This window comes from Bubalus kerabau, chromosome 13 (assembly GCF_029407905.1).
Source record: "Bubalus kerabau isolate K-KA32 ecotype Philippines breed swamp buffalo chromosome 13, PCC_UOA_SB_1v2, whole genome shotgun sequence".
NCBI classification, from domain to species: domain Eukaryota; kingdom Metazoa; phylum Chordata; class Mammalia; order Artiodactyla; family Bovidae; genus Bubalus; species Bubalus kerabau.
Genome location: NC_073636.1, coordinates 76,910,239 through 76,927,303, shown reverse-complemented (window position 1 = coordinate 76,927,303; position 17,065 = coordinate 76,910,239). Strand labels below are relative to the sequence as shown.

Below are 17,065 nucleotides of genomic sequence, written 5' to 3'. Positions count from 1 at the left end.
TGCCTCGGTCTGCGAGCAGGGACTTTGAGCTCACCCATGCTGGCTCAGGCCTGAAGACGCAAGCCCGTCTCACCAGTAACAGGAAGTAAACCCGGGGCCTCCACATTCCATTTCTCCTTAATAAACCCGTGGGTTGCCAAGGCCAGGGCACCAGGTGGGTGCATGTCACAGGTTGCTTCCAGGCAGCTCTGTCTTATCGCTGGACTCAGAATTGGCACCAACCTGTCCTCACAGCTGGGCTCCCCCTGCCCCATCCAGCATTTGTTCACGACCCCCTCCCAGCCCCTCCCCCTGCCGTGGAGGGCATCAGGAACCCGCCCATGCCCCTGGAGCCCTTTGGGTCATGCTGGAGCAGCATTCAAGGCTGCCTCTGTTGCCAGGCACAGGAAGAAAGCCCTGGACAGAAAGCTCTGGCCTCCCAGAGCTGACCATCTGGGAAGACCCCAGAGGGGCTCAGATTTCAGTTCTGAGCTTCAAGGGAATGAATCAATGAGGCCACGAGGGGCCTTTGTCCCCCTGGGATTGTAGTCAAATCCTCCTGCTGGCCCATCCCCACCCTCTCCCTGAAGACTGGGGGTCTGGCAGTCCCCGACAGTGAGAGGGCTGCCTGATCTGTCTTTGAAAGCGATTATCCAAGCGCACTGCTTAACCCAAAGGAAAGGAGCACATGGGGTGGGAGGAGCCAAGGCCAGCTGGGGAGGCCTCTGCCACAGGCCCTGCACTTACTGCTCTAGGGCTTCCAGGATCCCAGCCCAGATACCCACCTCCCACCTCAGGCAGACGCAGTCACACCCTGCTGACCACACCCCCCACCCCACCCCACTGCCGCTGCCTGCCTCACTACTCCTTCTGGAAGGACCCTTCCCTGTGTACCGGCCACGCCCTCCAACCCGAGTGCTTTTCTCTTACGGGGCTTCCCCGTGGCTGGGTTCCCGCTCAGCCACAGCGCATCACCCTGGGTACCACTTCTCCGCTCCCCTGACAGTGGGCAGGAATTCATCCATCACAGAGCAGCTCATTCCAGGCACCAGCCCGTGTCCAGTTGGGACCACAAGAGGGATGCATCTGGGGTGGCTGGGAGCAGGGAGCAGGGAAGCGGCGGGGTGGGCGAGCAGGCCCGGGAGGCTGAGGCCGCATGTGTCTTGCAGAAGTGGCAGTGCGTGGAGGACGCCTCAGGGAAGCTGAAGCTACACAAGTGCAAGGGCCCCGCGCGGCCTGGGGGCAGGGCCCTCTCCAACCTGGTGCCCAAGTACTACGTGCAGGGCAGCGAGGGCTGCATCTGCGACAGCGGGGACGGCCAGCTCACCCTGGCTGGACGCCGGAAGAAGCTCTTCAAGAAGAGTAAGTGGGACGGCAGGGGTGAGGAGGGAACACACCCGGGCAGCCCCACTTGTTCATTCAAACAAACCCACGTGCCCCGCACCATCAATCCACCCAGCCCCAGGTGGGGTGGGCAGGGAGTAGAGGAGATGAGGGTGTAGAGGGCTGAGAAGAGCAGGAGCATAAAGAGAAAGGGAGGGGAGAGGGGTCTGGCCCTGGGCCATGTGGTGCAGCCCCTCTGAGACCAGAAGACCTGGGGGGCTTTGAGCAGAGGAGCCAGGATCAGATTTGTGCTTCCAAAGCATTCCTCCAGCTGCACGGCAGGCGCTGGACAGGTTCACCTGCAAAGCGCTAAAAGATGTTGAATCCCCCAGTGCCGGCTTCCAGATGAGGTCAAGCCAAGGTGACGCCCTTCAGCCTCACGTCTACCTGCATGCAGGCGCACTAAGTCACTGCAGTCGTGTCCGACTCTTTGTGACCCCATGGACTGTATAGCCCGCCAGGCTCCTCTGTCCATGGGATTCTCCAGGCGAGGATACTGGAGTGGGTTGCCATGCCCTCCTCCAGGGCATCTTCCTGACCCACGGACTGAACCCACAGCTCTTATGTTTCCTGCATTAGCAAGTGGGTTCTTTACCACTAGCACCACCATCTGCTTAGCATCATGGCCCTGGCATCGCATATCTTTCTGCAGTGACTTCACCATCTAAAGTGGCCCTAAGGAGGCACTGACATCTTGCGTCGGGTCCCCAAGCCCCAGCTGGCTGGGCTGTGCTTTAAGGAGGGGAACACGTGGGTGAGATGAGCTTCCGGCTGCCACCTTGAGTTCAGTGTCGGTGAATCACACGGGCATGAAGTCGGGTGTCTTTACACAGACAAAATGGAGGCACAGTGTGCATAAGGTTCCGTACTGATGGTTGACAAGTGTGCTGTGACCCAAGGCTGGCAGGAACCTCACCCCATGTTTGCCCCAGGAGCACTGGTTCCCGACTCGCTAGTTCGGCGTCAAGGTGATGCTACGGAACAAGACCACCTAGAGTAACAGGAATCCACTGCACAGTTGACTCTTGAACGACGACACTTCCCCTGCACGCAGATCATCCTCAGTAGTAAATATTACAGTTCTGCATCACCCGTGGTTGGTTGAATCTACGGATGTGGAGAAACCATGGATACAGGCAGGAGGGGGGTTAACTGTGAGTTACAGGCAGATGACCCCCAGCCTTGCTCAAGGTCAGCTGTACTTTGGAGAGGGGAGAGCCCCGCCACCCCAAGTGGAAAAGCTGCCTTAGCCTTCACACCTCCCCACAGCAGGGGCCAAAGGACACAAAGTTAGGCAGCCAGCGACCAGGGGAGGCGCCTAGGGAGGTCCTCTCAACCTGGCCGCACCCTCCCAGTGGGTGGTCATGGCCCCATTCTGAGGGTCACCTCCCCTGGGGAGCATGCCCCCAGCCGAATGTTCAAATGAGGATGCGCCTGGGCTTTGAGGATGTTTGGCGGGCTGCGGGTGCCAGGACATGGTCCCAGCGAGACGGGTCCCCTGGCTAGAATGTCCCCTCCGGAGCTGGGCAGTTGCCCAGGCCACCATTGCTCTAACCCCCTAACCCAAGGGGAGCCAAAGCCTAATCAGAGACTCTGGTTGTTTCTCTTCTTTCGCTGTGGTACCATCAGCACTACCTGATGCTCAGCACTTTAACTGTTTCTGACTATCGAGTTTAGTAGCTTTAAGGACCCTGATGGTGTTGGGCGGCCATCACCACCGTGCGTCCCGAGCTCTCTTCCTCTGGCAGAACTGAAGCTCGGCACCCAAGAAACACTGACACCCCACCACCCTTCCTCCCGCTCTTGGCAGCCACCCCCCTGCTTTCTCTGAGTTTTACTCTTGTAGGTACTTCACAGAAGCAGGATCACATAGGATCTGTCCTTCCTGTCTGGCTTATTTCACCCAGCATCAGGGTTCATCTGTGTTGTAGTCTGCGTCAGGATCCCCATCCTTTTTCAGGCTGAGTGAGACTCCCCTGTAGCCTAATTAGAGAATGGCTGTCCGGCAGCAGGCTCAGAGGTCTCCTCCTGTCTTTGCAGAGGACACCTTCATTACAAGAGCTGGTTTGTCTCCATAACGACCCAGCTTCTGCCTCGAACGGCACTTCCCCACTGATGGTCCCCCATTATAACGCCTCACTAGCTGATTAGTAACTGCTAAGCTAATCTCTTTTCAGCTGAATAAAATGATTGGTTTCCAGGTTAAATTACACAGTTAACATCTTGCTTCAGCACGTGGCACATTGGCTAATCTTTAAATAATATAAGAACTTGTGATTTAGTTAAGCCTCCCCCCGCCCCCGCCATGAATGCTTAGAGGAGAGAGATTGTATTGCACAGTATTGTTCAGTCATTCAGTCGTCTCTGTTTGTGACCCCACAGACTGCAGCACGCCAGGCTTCCCTGTCCTTCACTATCTCCTGGAGTCTGCTCAAATTCATGTCCATTGTATCAGTGATGCTATCCAACCATCTCATTCTCTGTCACCCCCCTCGCTTCTTGCCCTCAATCTTTCCAAGCATCAGGGTCTTTTCCAATGAGTCAGCTCTTCACATCAGGTGGCCAAAGTATTGGAGCTTCAGCATCAGTCCTTCCAGTGAATATGCAGGGTTGATTTCCTTTAGGATGGACTGGCTTGATCTCCTTGCAGTTCAAGGGACTCTCGGTTCGAAAGCATCACAGTCCAAAAGCATCAATCTCTGTGGCACCCTGTCTTCTTTATGGTCCAACTCTCACATCCACACATGACCACTGGAAAACCACAGACTAGACGGACCTTTGTCAGCAAAGTATTGTCTCTGCTTTTTAATATGCTGTCTAGCTTTGTCATAACTTTCCTTCCAAGGAGCCAGCGTCTTTTAATTTCATGGCTACAGTCACCATCCATAGTGATTTTGGAGCCCAAGAAAATAAAGTCAGCCACTGTTTCCACTGTTTCCCCATCTATTTCCCATGAAGTGATGGGATTGGATGCCATGATCTTAGTTTTCTGAGTGTTGAGCTTTAAGCCAGCTTTTTCACTCTCCTCTTTCACTTTCATCAAGAGGCTCTTCAGTTCCTATTCACTTTCTGCCATAAGAGTGGTGTCATCTGCATATCTGAAGTTATTGATATTTCTCCTGACAATCTTGATTCCAGTTTGTGCTTCATCCAGTCTGGCATTTCGCATGATGTACTCTGCACAGAAGTTAAATAAGCAGGGTGACAATATACAGCCTTGACATACTCCTTTCCCAATTTGGAACCAGTCCATTGTTCCATGTCCGGTTCTAACTGTTGCTTCTTGACCTGCATACAGATTTCTCAGGAGGCAGGTAAGGTGGTCTGATATTCTTATCTCTTGAAGAATTTTCCACAGTTTATTGTGATCCACACAGTCAAAGGCTTTAGCATAACAAAGTAGATGTTTTTCTGGAATTCTCTTGCTTTTTCTATGATGCAGTGGATGTTGGCAGGTTGATTTCTGATTCCTCTGCCTTTTCTAAATCCAGCTTGTACATCTGGAAGTTTTTGGTTCATATACTGTTGAAGCCTAGCTTAAAGGATTTTGAGCATTACCTTGCTAGCATGTGAAATGAGTGCAACTGTGCAATAGTTTGAACATTCTTTGGCATTGCCCTTCATTGGGATTGGAATGAAAACTGGCCTTTTCCTGTCCTGTGGCCACTGCTGAGTTTTCCAGATTTGCTGGCATAGTGAGTGTGGTACTCAATATGCATCTAAGTAGCTGAGACTCACAGGACTCGGGCCCTCCCGTGAGGATGGTGTGACATCACAGCCCTGTCTTGTGTGTGCTCAGAGGATCCTGGGAGCAAGACGAGGGCGGCTCCTTACAGCCACCTGGGAAACTCCGTCCCCATCACCAGGCCCAACATTCTTCTTCCTGCATGTGCCTGCCAGCAAGATGCTCTGTGTCATTCCTTTCTGAGCAGCCGGCCTAGAGCAGGGGCTCTCAACAGGGAGCAATTTCACCTGCCAAGACCTTGGTTGTGTGCTGGTGTTTCTGGCTGTCACGTGTGATGGGCAGTGGGGAGGGATGCTCCTGGCATCCAGTGGTAAAAGCTGTGGAAGCTGCCCAACATCCTGTGAGGTACAGGTCAACCTCCCACAGCCAAGGGTTATGCAGCCGCAGAGTGTTGCCAGTTTTGAGGTTGAGGTGCCCTGACCCCAAGCAGCTCAGTCCCTGGCTCGCTCTCATGCACTGGGGTGAGGAAGGAGGCAGAGCAGCCAACCCAGGACAGAAGCAGGAGAGACCCAGGACCCAGAGGAGGAGATGAGGACTTGGGGAATGATGGGTCCAGGTGGCCAGTGTTGGTTCATCTCATCTCCCAACAAATCTGCAAGCCCTGCCACATGCCAGCTGCTGAGGTTACAGTTGAATGTGAGAGACACCATCAGACCTCAAGGGTGAGGCCAGGTGTTAGCCAGTTAACAAAGTGGGACGCTCACTTCCCTGGGTAAAGAATGCATGGAGGAAATGAAACGGGTGTGGCCAGGTGGAGAGGGGCTGCGGCTGTAGGGTAGGTGGTGAGTTGGCATTTAAATGAGAGCCAAGCGTGACCAGCAGAGGGGAAGTACTCTGAGCCAGGGCAAGAGGAAGCGAGATCCTCTGGGTCCCACCCCGGAGGGCAGGCCACACCGCCCTAGGATTCCCAGGCCTGGGGTGCTAGGAGGGCCTAGTTGTGACCTTGGGAGAGGATGTCAGCAGCAGGGTTCCTAACCAGCAGAGCAGCTGCTGCATGTCAGCTTCCAGGAGCTGAAATATTTACCAGGTCTGTTTCACATCAAACTCCAAAGAGCCCTGGCAGGCAGGTCCAGCTGCTGGGAAATTAACTCAATTGCCCAAGGACTAGGCTCAGGATTTGCCCCCGAGCCATCAGAGCCCAGACCATGAGTCCCCACTTCCTGATACAGGGTTTCCCTCGTGGCTTAGTTTTTCTAAAGAATCTGCCTGCAAGTGCAGGAGACTCAGGTTCGATCCCTGGGTGAGGAAGATCTGGAGAAGGAAATGGCAACCCACTCCAGTATTCTTGCCTGGAAAATCCCATGGAGAGGAACCTGGTGAGCTAAGTCCATGGGGTCGCAGAGAGTCAGACATGACTTAGCGACCCAACAACCCACCCACCTTCCTGATATATATGGTAGGAAGGGCACATATATTTCAGGACCCTGGAAACAAAGACACCTAGGGTGACAAGGAGAGCAAGTGGTGTGGGTGCAGTCCTGGAAAAGGTGTACACCGGGGCTGGCCGCCTTTTTCTCAAAGAGCCAGAGAGTAAATGTTTGAAGCTTTGGGACCTAAACAGTCTTTGTCTCAAATGCTCCATTCTGTCACTGTGGCAAGAGGACAGCCACGGACTCTGCAAATGGTTGAGAGTAGCTTCCAAAGAGAATCAGAGGCTGGGATTGGGCAGCCGTAGTTGGGGACCCCCAGGAGTATGGCTGGGGGTGGAGCACTCCAGAGCAACACAAAGGAGCAGAAAGACCCCGATGGGTCTGCTTCCTGGCCTTCTTGGGAAGCTGTGACCTGCTCCCGTGGGGACATCAACTCAGAAGTGTGTGTGTTTCTGGCCCAGGCACTGTGGCTTCACAGAGACTGAACTCAGGGTGGGGAAAGGTAAGGAGAAAGCTGCCCGGGGTCAGAAAAGGCCAGGGCTTTGTCAAAGGAATGCCTCTTCTGGACCTGGACCCCCAGGTCTTCTGGCCCCTGTGACTCTGATTCAAGGAGGAAAAGTACAGAGGTCTGCCCCAAGAAGGGAGAGAGGGGCACGAGACATCCTGGGCCACGTGGGAGAGGGCTCCCCTCTCCCTTCCTGGGCCCCACCTTGCGGCCTCCAGCCAGTCCACGACCCTTGGCCGCCCCCTGGTGGTCATTCGGAGCCCAGCAGAAACCTGTGTCAGGGCTGGCTCCAGGCCGGGCTCCCAGAACAGATAGATGCGTGTTCAGGGCAGTGGGGTTAGACTTGACGCAGGCCTGGGTGGGACCCAAAATGGAAGGAGTGGTGGGGACTGTGGCCAAATGGGAGACCACCGCCCTGTCTGACGTGGCAGCATGCCAGCTCCCGCCCCACTGATCACGCCACCAGTGGACGGGATGTAGACAGACATTTCCTGTTCTGTCTTCAGAAGCCGGAAATGCGTGCTCCTAACATGACACCCACCCCACCATTTTTCTGAAATGTTAGCAACTTGGCCAAATTTGTCTTTTAATATGCAGAAGATACAAGAAATCTGGCTTCTGACTTTAACCTGTGTTAAGGAAGGGGAAATTCCACCCCACCCCCCTCCACCAGTTCCTCTTGAGTTCTTTTGGCTGGCTGAATAACTAAATTGACACAAGACTGATTAACAGGAGGGAAAATTATAATTCATACACACAGAGGTCTCCTAGAGGTGGGACCCCAAAGCGACCGAAGCAGACCATTTATACATCAGTTTTAGATGAGGAAATAATTATTTGTGAATATTTAATAGAACAAAGGGACTGCTGCTTGGGGTAGCAGCCTAGTGAAGAAGTGGTCTGTTGAGTTTTCTTAGCCTTGAATCCTCTGACTCTGGTGATAAGGATGCTATGTCTCTTGGTGTAGGGAGGGTACCTTCACATGGAGATTTATTTCCCACTTTTCTGGGGGAAGAGCTGAGTGTTTGGATGTGTGTGTGTGTGCATTTGTCTTTCTTAGCCTGTAGGGCATTTGCCTGATAGTGTCAGTCAGGAATAAAGGCAGGTTTAAAAACTGAGTGGAGAAAGGATAGGGGGGCATTTTGAGAAGCCATTTTCAAGCTCTGTCTGCCCTGTTTCCTGACAGTCAGGCCTCAGTCTCCCACGCCCGGGCTGAGCTGTGGCAGCAGCAGCATTAGAAGCCGGGGGACTAGCTACAATAGGGCAGCACTTATACACCCATTAGCACTAGGAGAACCTGCAGAGGTGAAGAATCCACAGAATCTCCACATCGTACCAACCACATGGCAGACTCCAGAAGCATCTTGGAGTCCGTAAAACGTTCCCTCTGCTCGTTTACACGCTCAACAAGGAGCGATGAATTTGGCTGCATGGGCTCGTCTCACAGTGGACACAGAACATGCCTCAAGTCGTTCACATGGGGGCAACACAGCATAACCGGGTACTATGTTTCTCTGCAAATTTCATTTACAGGGGAGCATCACAAAATCGAAGTCAGTCTAAAGATGTCTGAGAGAGCATCTCATGGCTTTGAGACCATTCCCATAGTTGCGAGGCTCCCGTGTGGCACCGAGTGGTGCTCTCCACCATCAGGGAGGAGGGTGAAGGAGCCGGATTTAGGGTGTTAACCGTGGAAGGTGATGGGTAGGTTAAGAGCCTGCCCACAGGTTGTCTCTCGCCACATGAAGTGCTGCATCCACTGAACTTGTAAGCAGCAGACACAGCGTGGAAAACAGATATGAAGGGGGAGCCTGTGGCTAGAGGACTAGCTTTGTAGTCGCTGTGGACACGCAGTACGCTTGGGGCGTGGGGGAGTAGCTGGTGCTGTAGAGTCTAATTGGCATGAGAAATGTGGGCAGGACTTAACTGAGGCAAAAGGCTGCCCTAGAATGCCTGCAGCAATCCTGCCCTCTTCATTGCTGTGTAGATGGTACCACCATCAGGTAGCCAGGAGCTGCAAGTGTGGCCAAAACTTATTTATAACATTTATTTTTATTTATTCGGGTGTGCGGGATCTTTTTTTTTTTTTTTTTTAATTGCAGCATGTAGGTCTAGTTCCCTGACCAGGGATCGATCTGTGCCCCCTGCACTGGGAGCACGGAGCCTCAACCACTGGACCACCAGGGAAGTCCCTGAACAGAACAAATTTAAAGCTTTGTAGAGGAGCAGAATTTGCCAGCCTAAAATATGTCTCTTTGACCTATTATTTTGAGCTGGTTATTTTCTAAGAAACAGTAGACACGGGGGGAAACTCTTCAAGTCAGGTGGGAGGAGGTTTTTTTGCAAGAAACATTGATGTTTGTAAGGAACAATCTCCATTTGTAATGATGTCACCCTGTCCCTGGAAGAGGAGGCTGATCAAATCTCTAGAAGCTTTTCTCCATGGAGATGGCCAGAGCTTAAATCTGTGTCACAGTGACCCTGTTTACTTCTGTTTTCCTGGTTACCTCTAACGACTGGCTCTCCCCACCCTCGACATCCTCATTGGCTGAGGGTGTATTTCAGGTGGCAGCTTCCAGGTTTTTCTGGGTCTTGCCCATGGATACATGTTATTAAACTTGTTTGATTTTCTCCTATTACTCTGTCTCACGTCAACTTAATTCTTAGACCAGCAAGAAGAACCTAGGAGGGGAGAGGAAAACTTCCTCCCCAAGGCTATGCCAGTCCTTGTGACCTGTCTTCCTTGAAAGGTAAATGCAAAGAGAAGCTGTGAATCAGGTGCATGGGAGTGAAGAGGAAGCTGACCCAGAGCTCACTTACCTTAAACCAGGCTGGGTCAGCGGGAGTTGAGGTGAGGGAAACAGCTGGCTTAAGGCCACCAGGGTGCCTGGGAATTACAGGCATTTCTGGTTCTTAGGTCTTATACAAATTGAGAGATTTGGTTCCCATCTGAGCCAAATTTGCCTTCTTTCTTCACTGGTAGGATTGGAGAATGGCAGGGGGAGGAAGTAAAGACAAGCACACCTAGGTCTAAGATTGGAGTCTGCCACAGGGTTCATTCCTCACTCTGCATCTCTGCAGAGGCCTGGGTCATGCATACAGGCTCAGCACTTCACAGGACTCCAACTTCATTAGCATGTGTAACCCAAGGACCAACTGGGATATCTGGTAAAGACTCATCCTCTTCAGAGGAATCTAAATCAGCATGAGTTCCTAATAAGAAAAATGGGGGATTTGGGTCTTGGTCTGAGGGCAAATAAACAAAAAAACACCTTTCTCATTATGAGTGTCATTAAATAATAAATCTCTACCGAGGTTTGCTGTTAAGCAGTTGGAAATTAGATAGGATGGGTATTAAGAGGCCCTGATAGATACCAGGGTGGGCTGAGATGTGGGTAATGCAGTAAGTTGTCCAGATTGGATGCTTGGATAAATCAGAAATGACAGGTAGAGAATTAAGTCCACAGTCACCTCCAGGGTCCAGCTGAGGGCTGGCTGACCCCATCTGAGGGAGAGTTGTCCCTCAGAAGAAGGAACCTTCTGGGTGTGCTGGGGCCCAGGGGGCGTGATCCTCCAACTTTTCTTGAGTGTAGGACAAACGTCTCTTCCATTGTCCCGATTGCTTTTAACATCTGCAGTTGTCTGGAGGCAAACAGGAAGAGCTCTGAGTGAGCTGGAGCTGCTCTCAGGGCCATGCTTTTGTTTCCTAGTTTTTAAACTGGCGTATAGTTGATTCAGTGTTGCGCATCGGGTGTACAACACAGTGACTCAGCTGTGCAGATGTATTTCATATTCTTTCCTACTATGGTCTATTACAGGATGTGGAATACAGTTCCCCGTGCTATACAGTAGGACTGTATCTGTTTTATATATAGTAGTTTGTATCTGCTAATCCCGAACTTCTAATTTATCCATTCCCCCACTCCCTTTCCCCCTTGGTAACCTTAAGTTTGTTTTCTATGTCTGAGAGTCTGTTTCATAAATAAGTTCATTTGTGCCATGTTTTAGATCCCACATATAAGTGATATCATATAGTATTTGTCTTCACTTAACATGATCATCTCTAGGTCCATCCATGTTGCTGCAAATGACATTACTTCATTCTTTTTTATAACGGACTAACATTCCATTGTGTGTGTGTATAAAGTCTCACCTGTTCTTTATTCATCTGTCCATGGACGTTTAGGTTGCTTCCATGTCTGAGCTACTGTAAACAGTGCTTATCAACATCGGGCTGCATGTATCTTTTCAAGTTTTCTCAAGATATACATCGAGGCATAGGACTGCTGAATCATATGGCAACTCTAGTTTTTTAAGGAACCCAAGTTTTCCATAGTGGCTGCACCAATTTACATTCCCACTAATGGTTGTAGGAGGGTTCCCTTTCCCTGCACCCTCTCCAGCATTTGTTATCTGTAGACTTTTTAATGACAGCCATTCTGACTGGTGTGAGGTGATACCTCATTGTAGTTTTAATTTTCTCTAGTTGATGTTGAGCATTTTTTCATGTGTATGAAAAAATCTGTTTTCTCTTTGGAGAAATGCCCATTTTTTGATGGGATGGTTTGGTTTCTTGTTATTGAGTTGTATGAGCTGCTTATATACTTTGGAAATTAATCCCTTGTCATTGGTAGCATCATTTCCAAATATTTTCTCCCAGTCACTAGGCTGTCTTTTTGTTTTATGGTTTTCTTTGCAGCACAAAAGCTTGTAACAAGTTTAATTAGGTCGTGTTTGCTTATTTCCATTTCTATTGCCTTGAGACTGACCTAAGATAACCCGGTACGATTTATATCAGGGATGTCTTGCCTATGCTCTCTTCTAGAAGTTTTATGGTGTCATGTCCTGTGTTTAAGTCTTTAAGCCATTTTGAGTTTATTTTCGTATATGGTGTGACGGTGTGCTCTAACTTCACTGATTTACGTGAGGCTGTCCAGCTTTCCCAACACCCCTTGCTAAGAGACTGTCTTCCTGCACTGTATATTCTTGCCTCCTCTGTCGAAGATTCATTGACCATAGGTGTGATGCTTTTCGTTTTCTAAAGGTTCATATTGCAGGCCAAGAATTATTGCTTTCAACCGCCCCCCTCCCCTGCCCCCTGCATTCCTGAAAACTATTTGCAAAGAACTGAGCTCTAGCTTTCATTATTACACTAAGTGGCGGCCTAGACAACCAACCACACTATTGTCAATTAGCTTTCTAGTGTCAGGGATACGCTTTCCCACTAGAGCAGACTTGAAGAGCTTTCATACACTGGAGCTTCTGAGCTAAGGGCAGTGTGCCTTTGAAAAAGTTGCATGAAATGTTCAGAAAGGCTTTGGGATGCTTTCCTTCCAAGTATAGAATTCAACCTTAGACCAATTAACTTTAGGGAGAAAGGCCTAGCATATCACTCCTATCACACCTCGACTATCAGCCTCCAGCCGAGATTCCTCCTAGTCATTTGCAGGAGGCCTGAGAGGCGTTCTCACGTGTAGGGGCAAAGAGAGAGAGTTGGACCATTTTCTAATACCGTTCTTTTCCCCCACCAGCTGTGTTTCAAAGAACTTGCACTCAAAATAATCAGTATGCCATTGTGTTGTCTTGGGACGGCCTGCTCTGAGCCCCAGCACCTGAGTGTCCTCACAGGTGATTTAGAGCTTAGAAAAAAACACTTCTCAGCCCCACCTCACTGCCCTCCCCGAGGAAAGCATCCAAGACCAGAGACCTCCCCAACGCCTCCCTTTCTGATCTGGGAGAATGTGCTGCTTGGCTCTTTTTTTTGTCCAGTTCAAATGAATGTTGTTTTTTAATTTTGTTTTCTGAGGATTTATTGTGGTGTAAATTCACATATTACATTAGTTTCAGGTATACAATGTCACGATTTGTTGTCTGTATATATTGTGAAATGATCACCCCAGAAGTCCACTTAACACAGTCACAAAAAAATTTTTTGAAGATCTACTCTTCCAGCAGCTTTCAAAGATGCAGCACAGTATTAACAACTCTGGTTGCTGCACTGTCCACTTCATCCCCAGGACGGACTTATAACTGCAAGTTTGTTAATACCCTTCTGACACTTTCACCCACCCTCCCCTCTGTCCCAGCAACCTCTGATCTGTTTTCTGTCTGTATCTATGAGCTTGGTTGACTTGAGATACCACAGGTAAGTGAGATCACGCACTGTCTTGTCTTTTTCTGACTTATTTCATTTAGCACAGCCCCCTCAAGGTCCACCTCTGTTGTCACAAACAGCAAGATTTCCTCCTCTTTTATGGCTGAGTAATATTCCATTTTGTGTGCATCCATCAATGGGCACTTAGACTGTGTCCGCCTCTTGGCTCTTGTGAGTAATGCTGCAGTGAACATGGTGGTGTAGATATCTTTGAGTTTAGTGTTCGAATCCTCCATTGTGTGGATATCCCAGATGGTTCATCTATGCACAGCTCTTCCTGGAGATTTACCTCAGGCCAGTTCCTCCTCAGCTCTAGGACGTCAGTTTCCCCAGCTGAATCACCTAGAGGTCCTTTCCAGTGGGATCTAAAGCCAGCTTCCCAAGGGGTAGGTTTCCTGAGCCCCCAGCTTGGGAGTGCAGCCCTGTCCGAATCAAGGGTCCGCTGCCCAGGGAGCCTGGCCTGCCTTCCCAGCCTCCCCTCTGATGCCCACAGAGTACAAGGCCAGCTACGCCCGGAATCGCTCCATCCGCTCGGTGGCCGCCAGGGGGCACCATGTCAGCCCAGATGACACATCCCAGCCCCGCAACCTCACTAAGCGGCACTGGCCTGGAGCCCCTGAGGACCAAGACGACAAGGACGGCGGGGACTTCAGTGGCACTGGGGGCCTCCCGGACTACTCGGCCCCTAACCCCATTAAAGTCACACATCGGTGAGAGTCCAGGCAGGGATCAAGGAGGCGGGCTGGGTCCTCAGCAGGGGCGCCCAAAACCCCTCACCCAAGGGCCCCACGTGACCCCTTCTCTCAAACAGGTGCTACATCCTGGAGAATGACACAGTCCAGTGCGACCTGGACCTGTACAAGTCCCTGCAGGCCTGGAAGGACCATAAGCTGCACATTGACCACGAGGTGAAAGGAGTCTGCACCGGGAGGGTTCTCGCCACCTCGAGCTCAGGGGGGCCACTGGCCGGAGCAGGAAGCAGGGAGGCCAGGCCCAGGGGACAGTCTCGCAGGATCCTCAGCAGGGCCTCAGACAGTTCCTGCTGGGGGACGAGGGGCAGGGAAGGACCGCGCGGCCGTGACACACCCCTCTATGATGCACAAGATGCTTACTCCACACTCAGCCCTTCCTTCCAACAAGCCTGGGGGGAGGCCTTCAAGTCCCCCAAGGGCTCAGCTGGTTCTCAGGCAGGACAAGACAGGAGAATGACCTTTGGTTCCTTCAGCAGGAAGAACCAAGGACCCACCTCAGAAACCACAGACACAGGCAGCGACTGGGGGCCCTGCCAGGCCGGCCCTTCTTACCCAGCCCCCGAGAGTCTCACGGCCTCCTCTCCTGCTTCCTCCTTCAGATCGAGACCCTGCAGAACAAAATCAAGAACCTAAGGGAAGTCCGAGGTCACCTGAAGAAAAAGCGGCCAGAAGAATGTGACTGTCACAAAATCAGGTGAGAGGCCCCTAGAGCCCCTGCAGGATCACTCCTAGGGACACAGCATCCTCTCTGTGACTTCTTCCACTATTTTTATATTCCTTGCTTAGAGGAAACACAATAGTAACCAGGAATAATGCACATCCTGTTACCACCCAGACGTCCAGATTTCATGCCCTGCCCACAGGCAGCCCCTGACTGTGGAACCAGTTTCCCAGAAGGAAAAGTGCCTCCACAGACAGCCCTTCCAGGAGCAGCCCATGTGGCCTGGGACCCACTCTACCAGATCAGGGAATCCCCAGCCCAAGGGTCGGAACTCGAGAGCAGCGCTGTCCAACCACACCTCTGTGGTGATGAAAGGCGCTGTACCTGTGCTGTCCAGTTTGGTGGCGGCCAACCTACCATCTGTGATTATAGAGCTCTGAATGGCAGCCACTGTAACTGAATCACTCGTTTAATTAAAATTGAAATAGCCCCAGGTGGCTAGTGGCTACCACAGTCCCTGCTGCCTTTCCAGAAAGGGCTTACCCACTGTGGGTTTCCCCAGGGCTGGCCCTGATCAAGCAAAAGCTGGGCGGGCAGGGGAGCTGGAGGCAACCCACCTGGAGCCAGGCCCAGCCTCCAGGCATGGTTAACTTACACCTACCCTCACATTCTGTGTCTGGCTGAGGCCTTCAGCCAGGGTCTCCCAGCTCACGCATGGAGGAAGGAGCCAGGCAGGCAGGAGGCTGCCACCCTGGGGATAGTGTCTCCCTAGCATGGCCCAGGAGGAGAAAACAGGGGTCCCAGAGAAGCACAGTTTGCAGCCACCCACTAGGGTGGCCCTGGGCACAGTGTCTGAAGGCTGGGCTGGGGGGGGTCTGTTGCAGTTACCATGCCCAGCACAAAGGCCGCCTCAAGCACAAAGGCTCCAGCCTGCATCCTTTCAGGTAAGGGCAGCTGCAGGCCCTCCTGAGAAGGGGACCCTCCCCGAAGCTGAAACAAACAAGGACAAGCAGGTCCTGGCCATTCCCTGGGAGGCGCAGCAGGCCCTGCAGAGCCCCAACTCCCAGATCAACCCTAAACCTAGCTCCAGGCGCTGCCTATGGGCAGAACGGTTTACGGCAGGGCAGGGCAGGACAGGACACAGGCCCGACACAGGCCCTATAGAGGACGTGTGAGTAGGAGGCCCAGCAATCTCCTAGTACCATCCACCCCTGCGCTGCTTTGGGAGCTAATACAGGATGACAGGAGCCTCATCTGGCCCCAGCCCTGCCCTGCACCAGCAGTAGGATTTGGAAGGCCCTTTGGGAAGTCTCCAGGGCCGTGCCCACAGTGCCCGGGGCAGGAAAAGGCTCCCACGTGGGGCCGGGGGAGGTGTGAGGGGTGCGGCCCTGTGTGCCCTTAGGAAGGGTCTGCAGGAGAAGGACAAGGTGTGGCTGCTACGGGAGCAGAAGCGCAAGAAGAAACTCCGCAAGCTGCTCAAGCGCCTGCAGAACAATGACACGTGCAGCATGCCCGGCCTCACATGCTTCACCCACGACAACCAGCACTGGCAGACGGCACCCCTCTGGACGTGTGAGCCAGCTGGGCCCGGGGCGGGGGGGCGGGGGGGCTCCTCCCAGGGGTCCCAGCATCCCCTCAGCTTGTGAGTGCTTCCTGCCAGACCCTGTGGGTCTTTCAGGAACAGGTCCCCCAGCAACCTCAGGCAGGACAGGAAGGGGCTGGCGGCCAGGCTTCCTCAGCTCAGGGCTCGCGCTCTTCCCTGGCAGTGGGGCCTTTCTGCGCCTGCACCAGCGCCAACAACAACACGTACTGGTGCATGAGGACCATCAACGAAACCCACAATTTCCTCTTCTGTGAATTTGCAACCGGCTTCCTGGAGTACTTCGATCTCAACACAGACCCCTACCAGGTAGACAACACAGGCTGGAGAAAGGGGGCCGTGGGGTACTTACTATATAGGCCTTGCCAGGTAGGCGGCCCGCGGAAATGACCAACAGCTTTTCCAAGTCCCACGGAGTCCCTAAGACAGAAGTGAGGAGAACCCACCGGGAAGGCTGGGGCTCAGTGTGCCGCCCTGCCTGCCTGCCTCCTTCCAAATCCACTATCTACTGACTGATCACCCATAGACTCTTTATTCCAACTTACCCACCTGGGACCGTTGCAGCAGGCTTTGTGGGATCTTGGGGAATGCCTAGAACCTGGAGCTTCAGGGGTTCTTAGGGTCAGGCCAAATCCTGTAGACCACAGGCCTAACTAACGATCACGCAGCCCTTACTCTGCGCTTCCATGTATTAACCCATCTGAACATGCACAAGACTGAAGAATGGGACTCATCAGCCACAGAGCCTGGTGAGCAGAACTTGCCTGTCCCTCATAAAACATGGTCATGACCCAGCTTCAGCATTAGAGCTGCTCAGTAGCATGGTCTTGGCACTGTCCAGTCTTCTATAGAAAAGCCTGACAGCAATTTTTTTTTACGCCCTTTTGTAAATGCCAGCCACTCAACTGTCTTGTTT

The 17,065-nt window shown here is 52.1% G+C and overlaps 1 protein-coding gene across 4 annotated transcripts in view; it reads left to right on the top strand.

Annotated features, from left to right (window-relative positions):
- The window catches only part of SULF2 (sulfatase 2), a 131,075-nt gene that overhangs the window by 110,243 nt on the left and 3,767 nt on the right, over nucleotides 1–17,065 (top strand). For all 4 annotated transcript variants that reach the window (XM_055545233.1, XM_055545230.1, XM_055545231.1 and 1 more), the window contains exons 11-17: nucleotides 1,149–1,341; nucleotides 13,630–13,846; nucleotides 13,948–14,044; nucleotides 14,488–14,582; nucleotides 15,434–15,493; nucleotides 15,952–16,121; nucleotides 16,316–16,458. In XM_055545233.1, coding sequence (XP_055401208.1) covers nucleotides 1,149–1,341; nucleotides 13,630–13,846; nucleotides 13,948–14,044; nucleotides 14,488–14,582; nucleotides 15,434–15,493; nucleotides 15,952–16,121; nucleotides 16,316–16,458 — 975 coding nt within the window. The remainder of the gene's footprint in view (nucleotides 1–1,148; nucleotides 1,342–13,629; nucleotides 13,847–13,947; nucleotides 14,045–14,487; nucleotides 14,583–15,433; nucleotides 15,494–15,951; nucleotides 16,122–16,315; nucleotides 16,459–17,065) is intronic.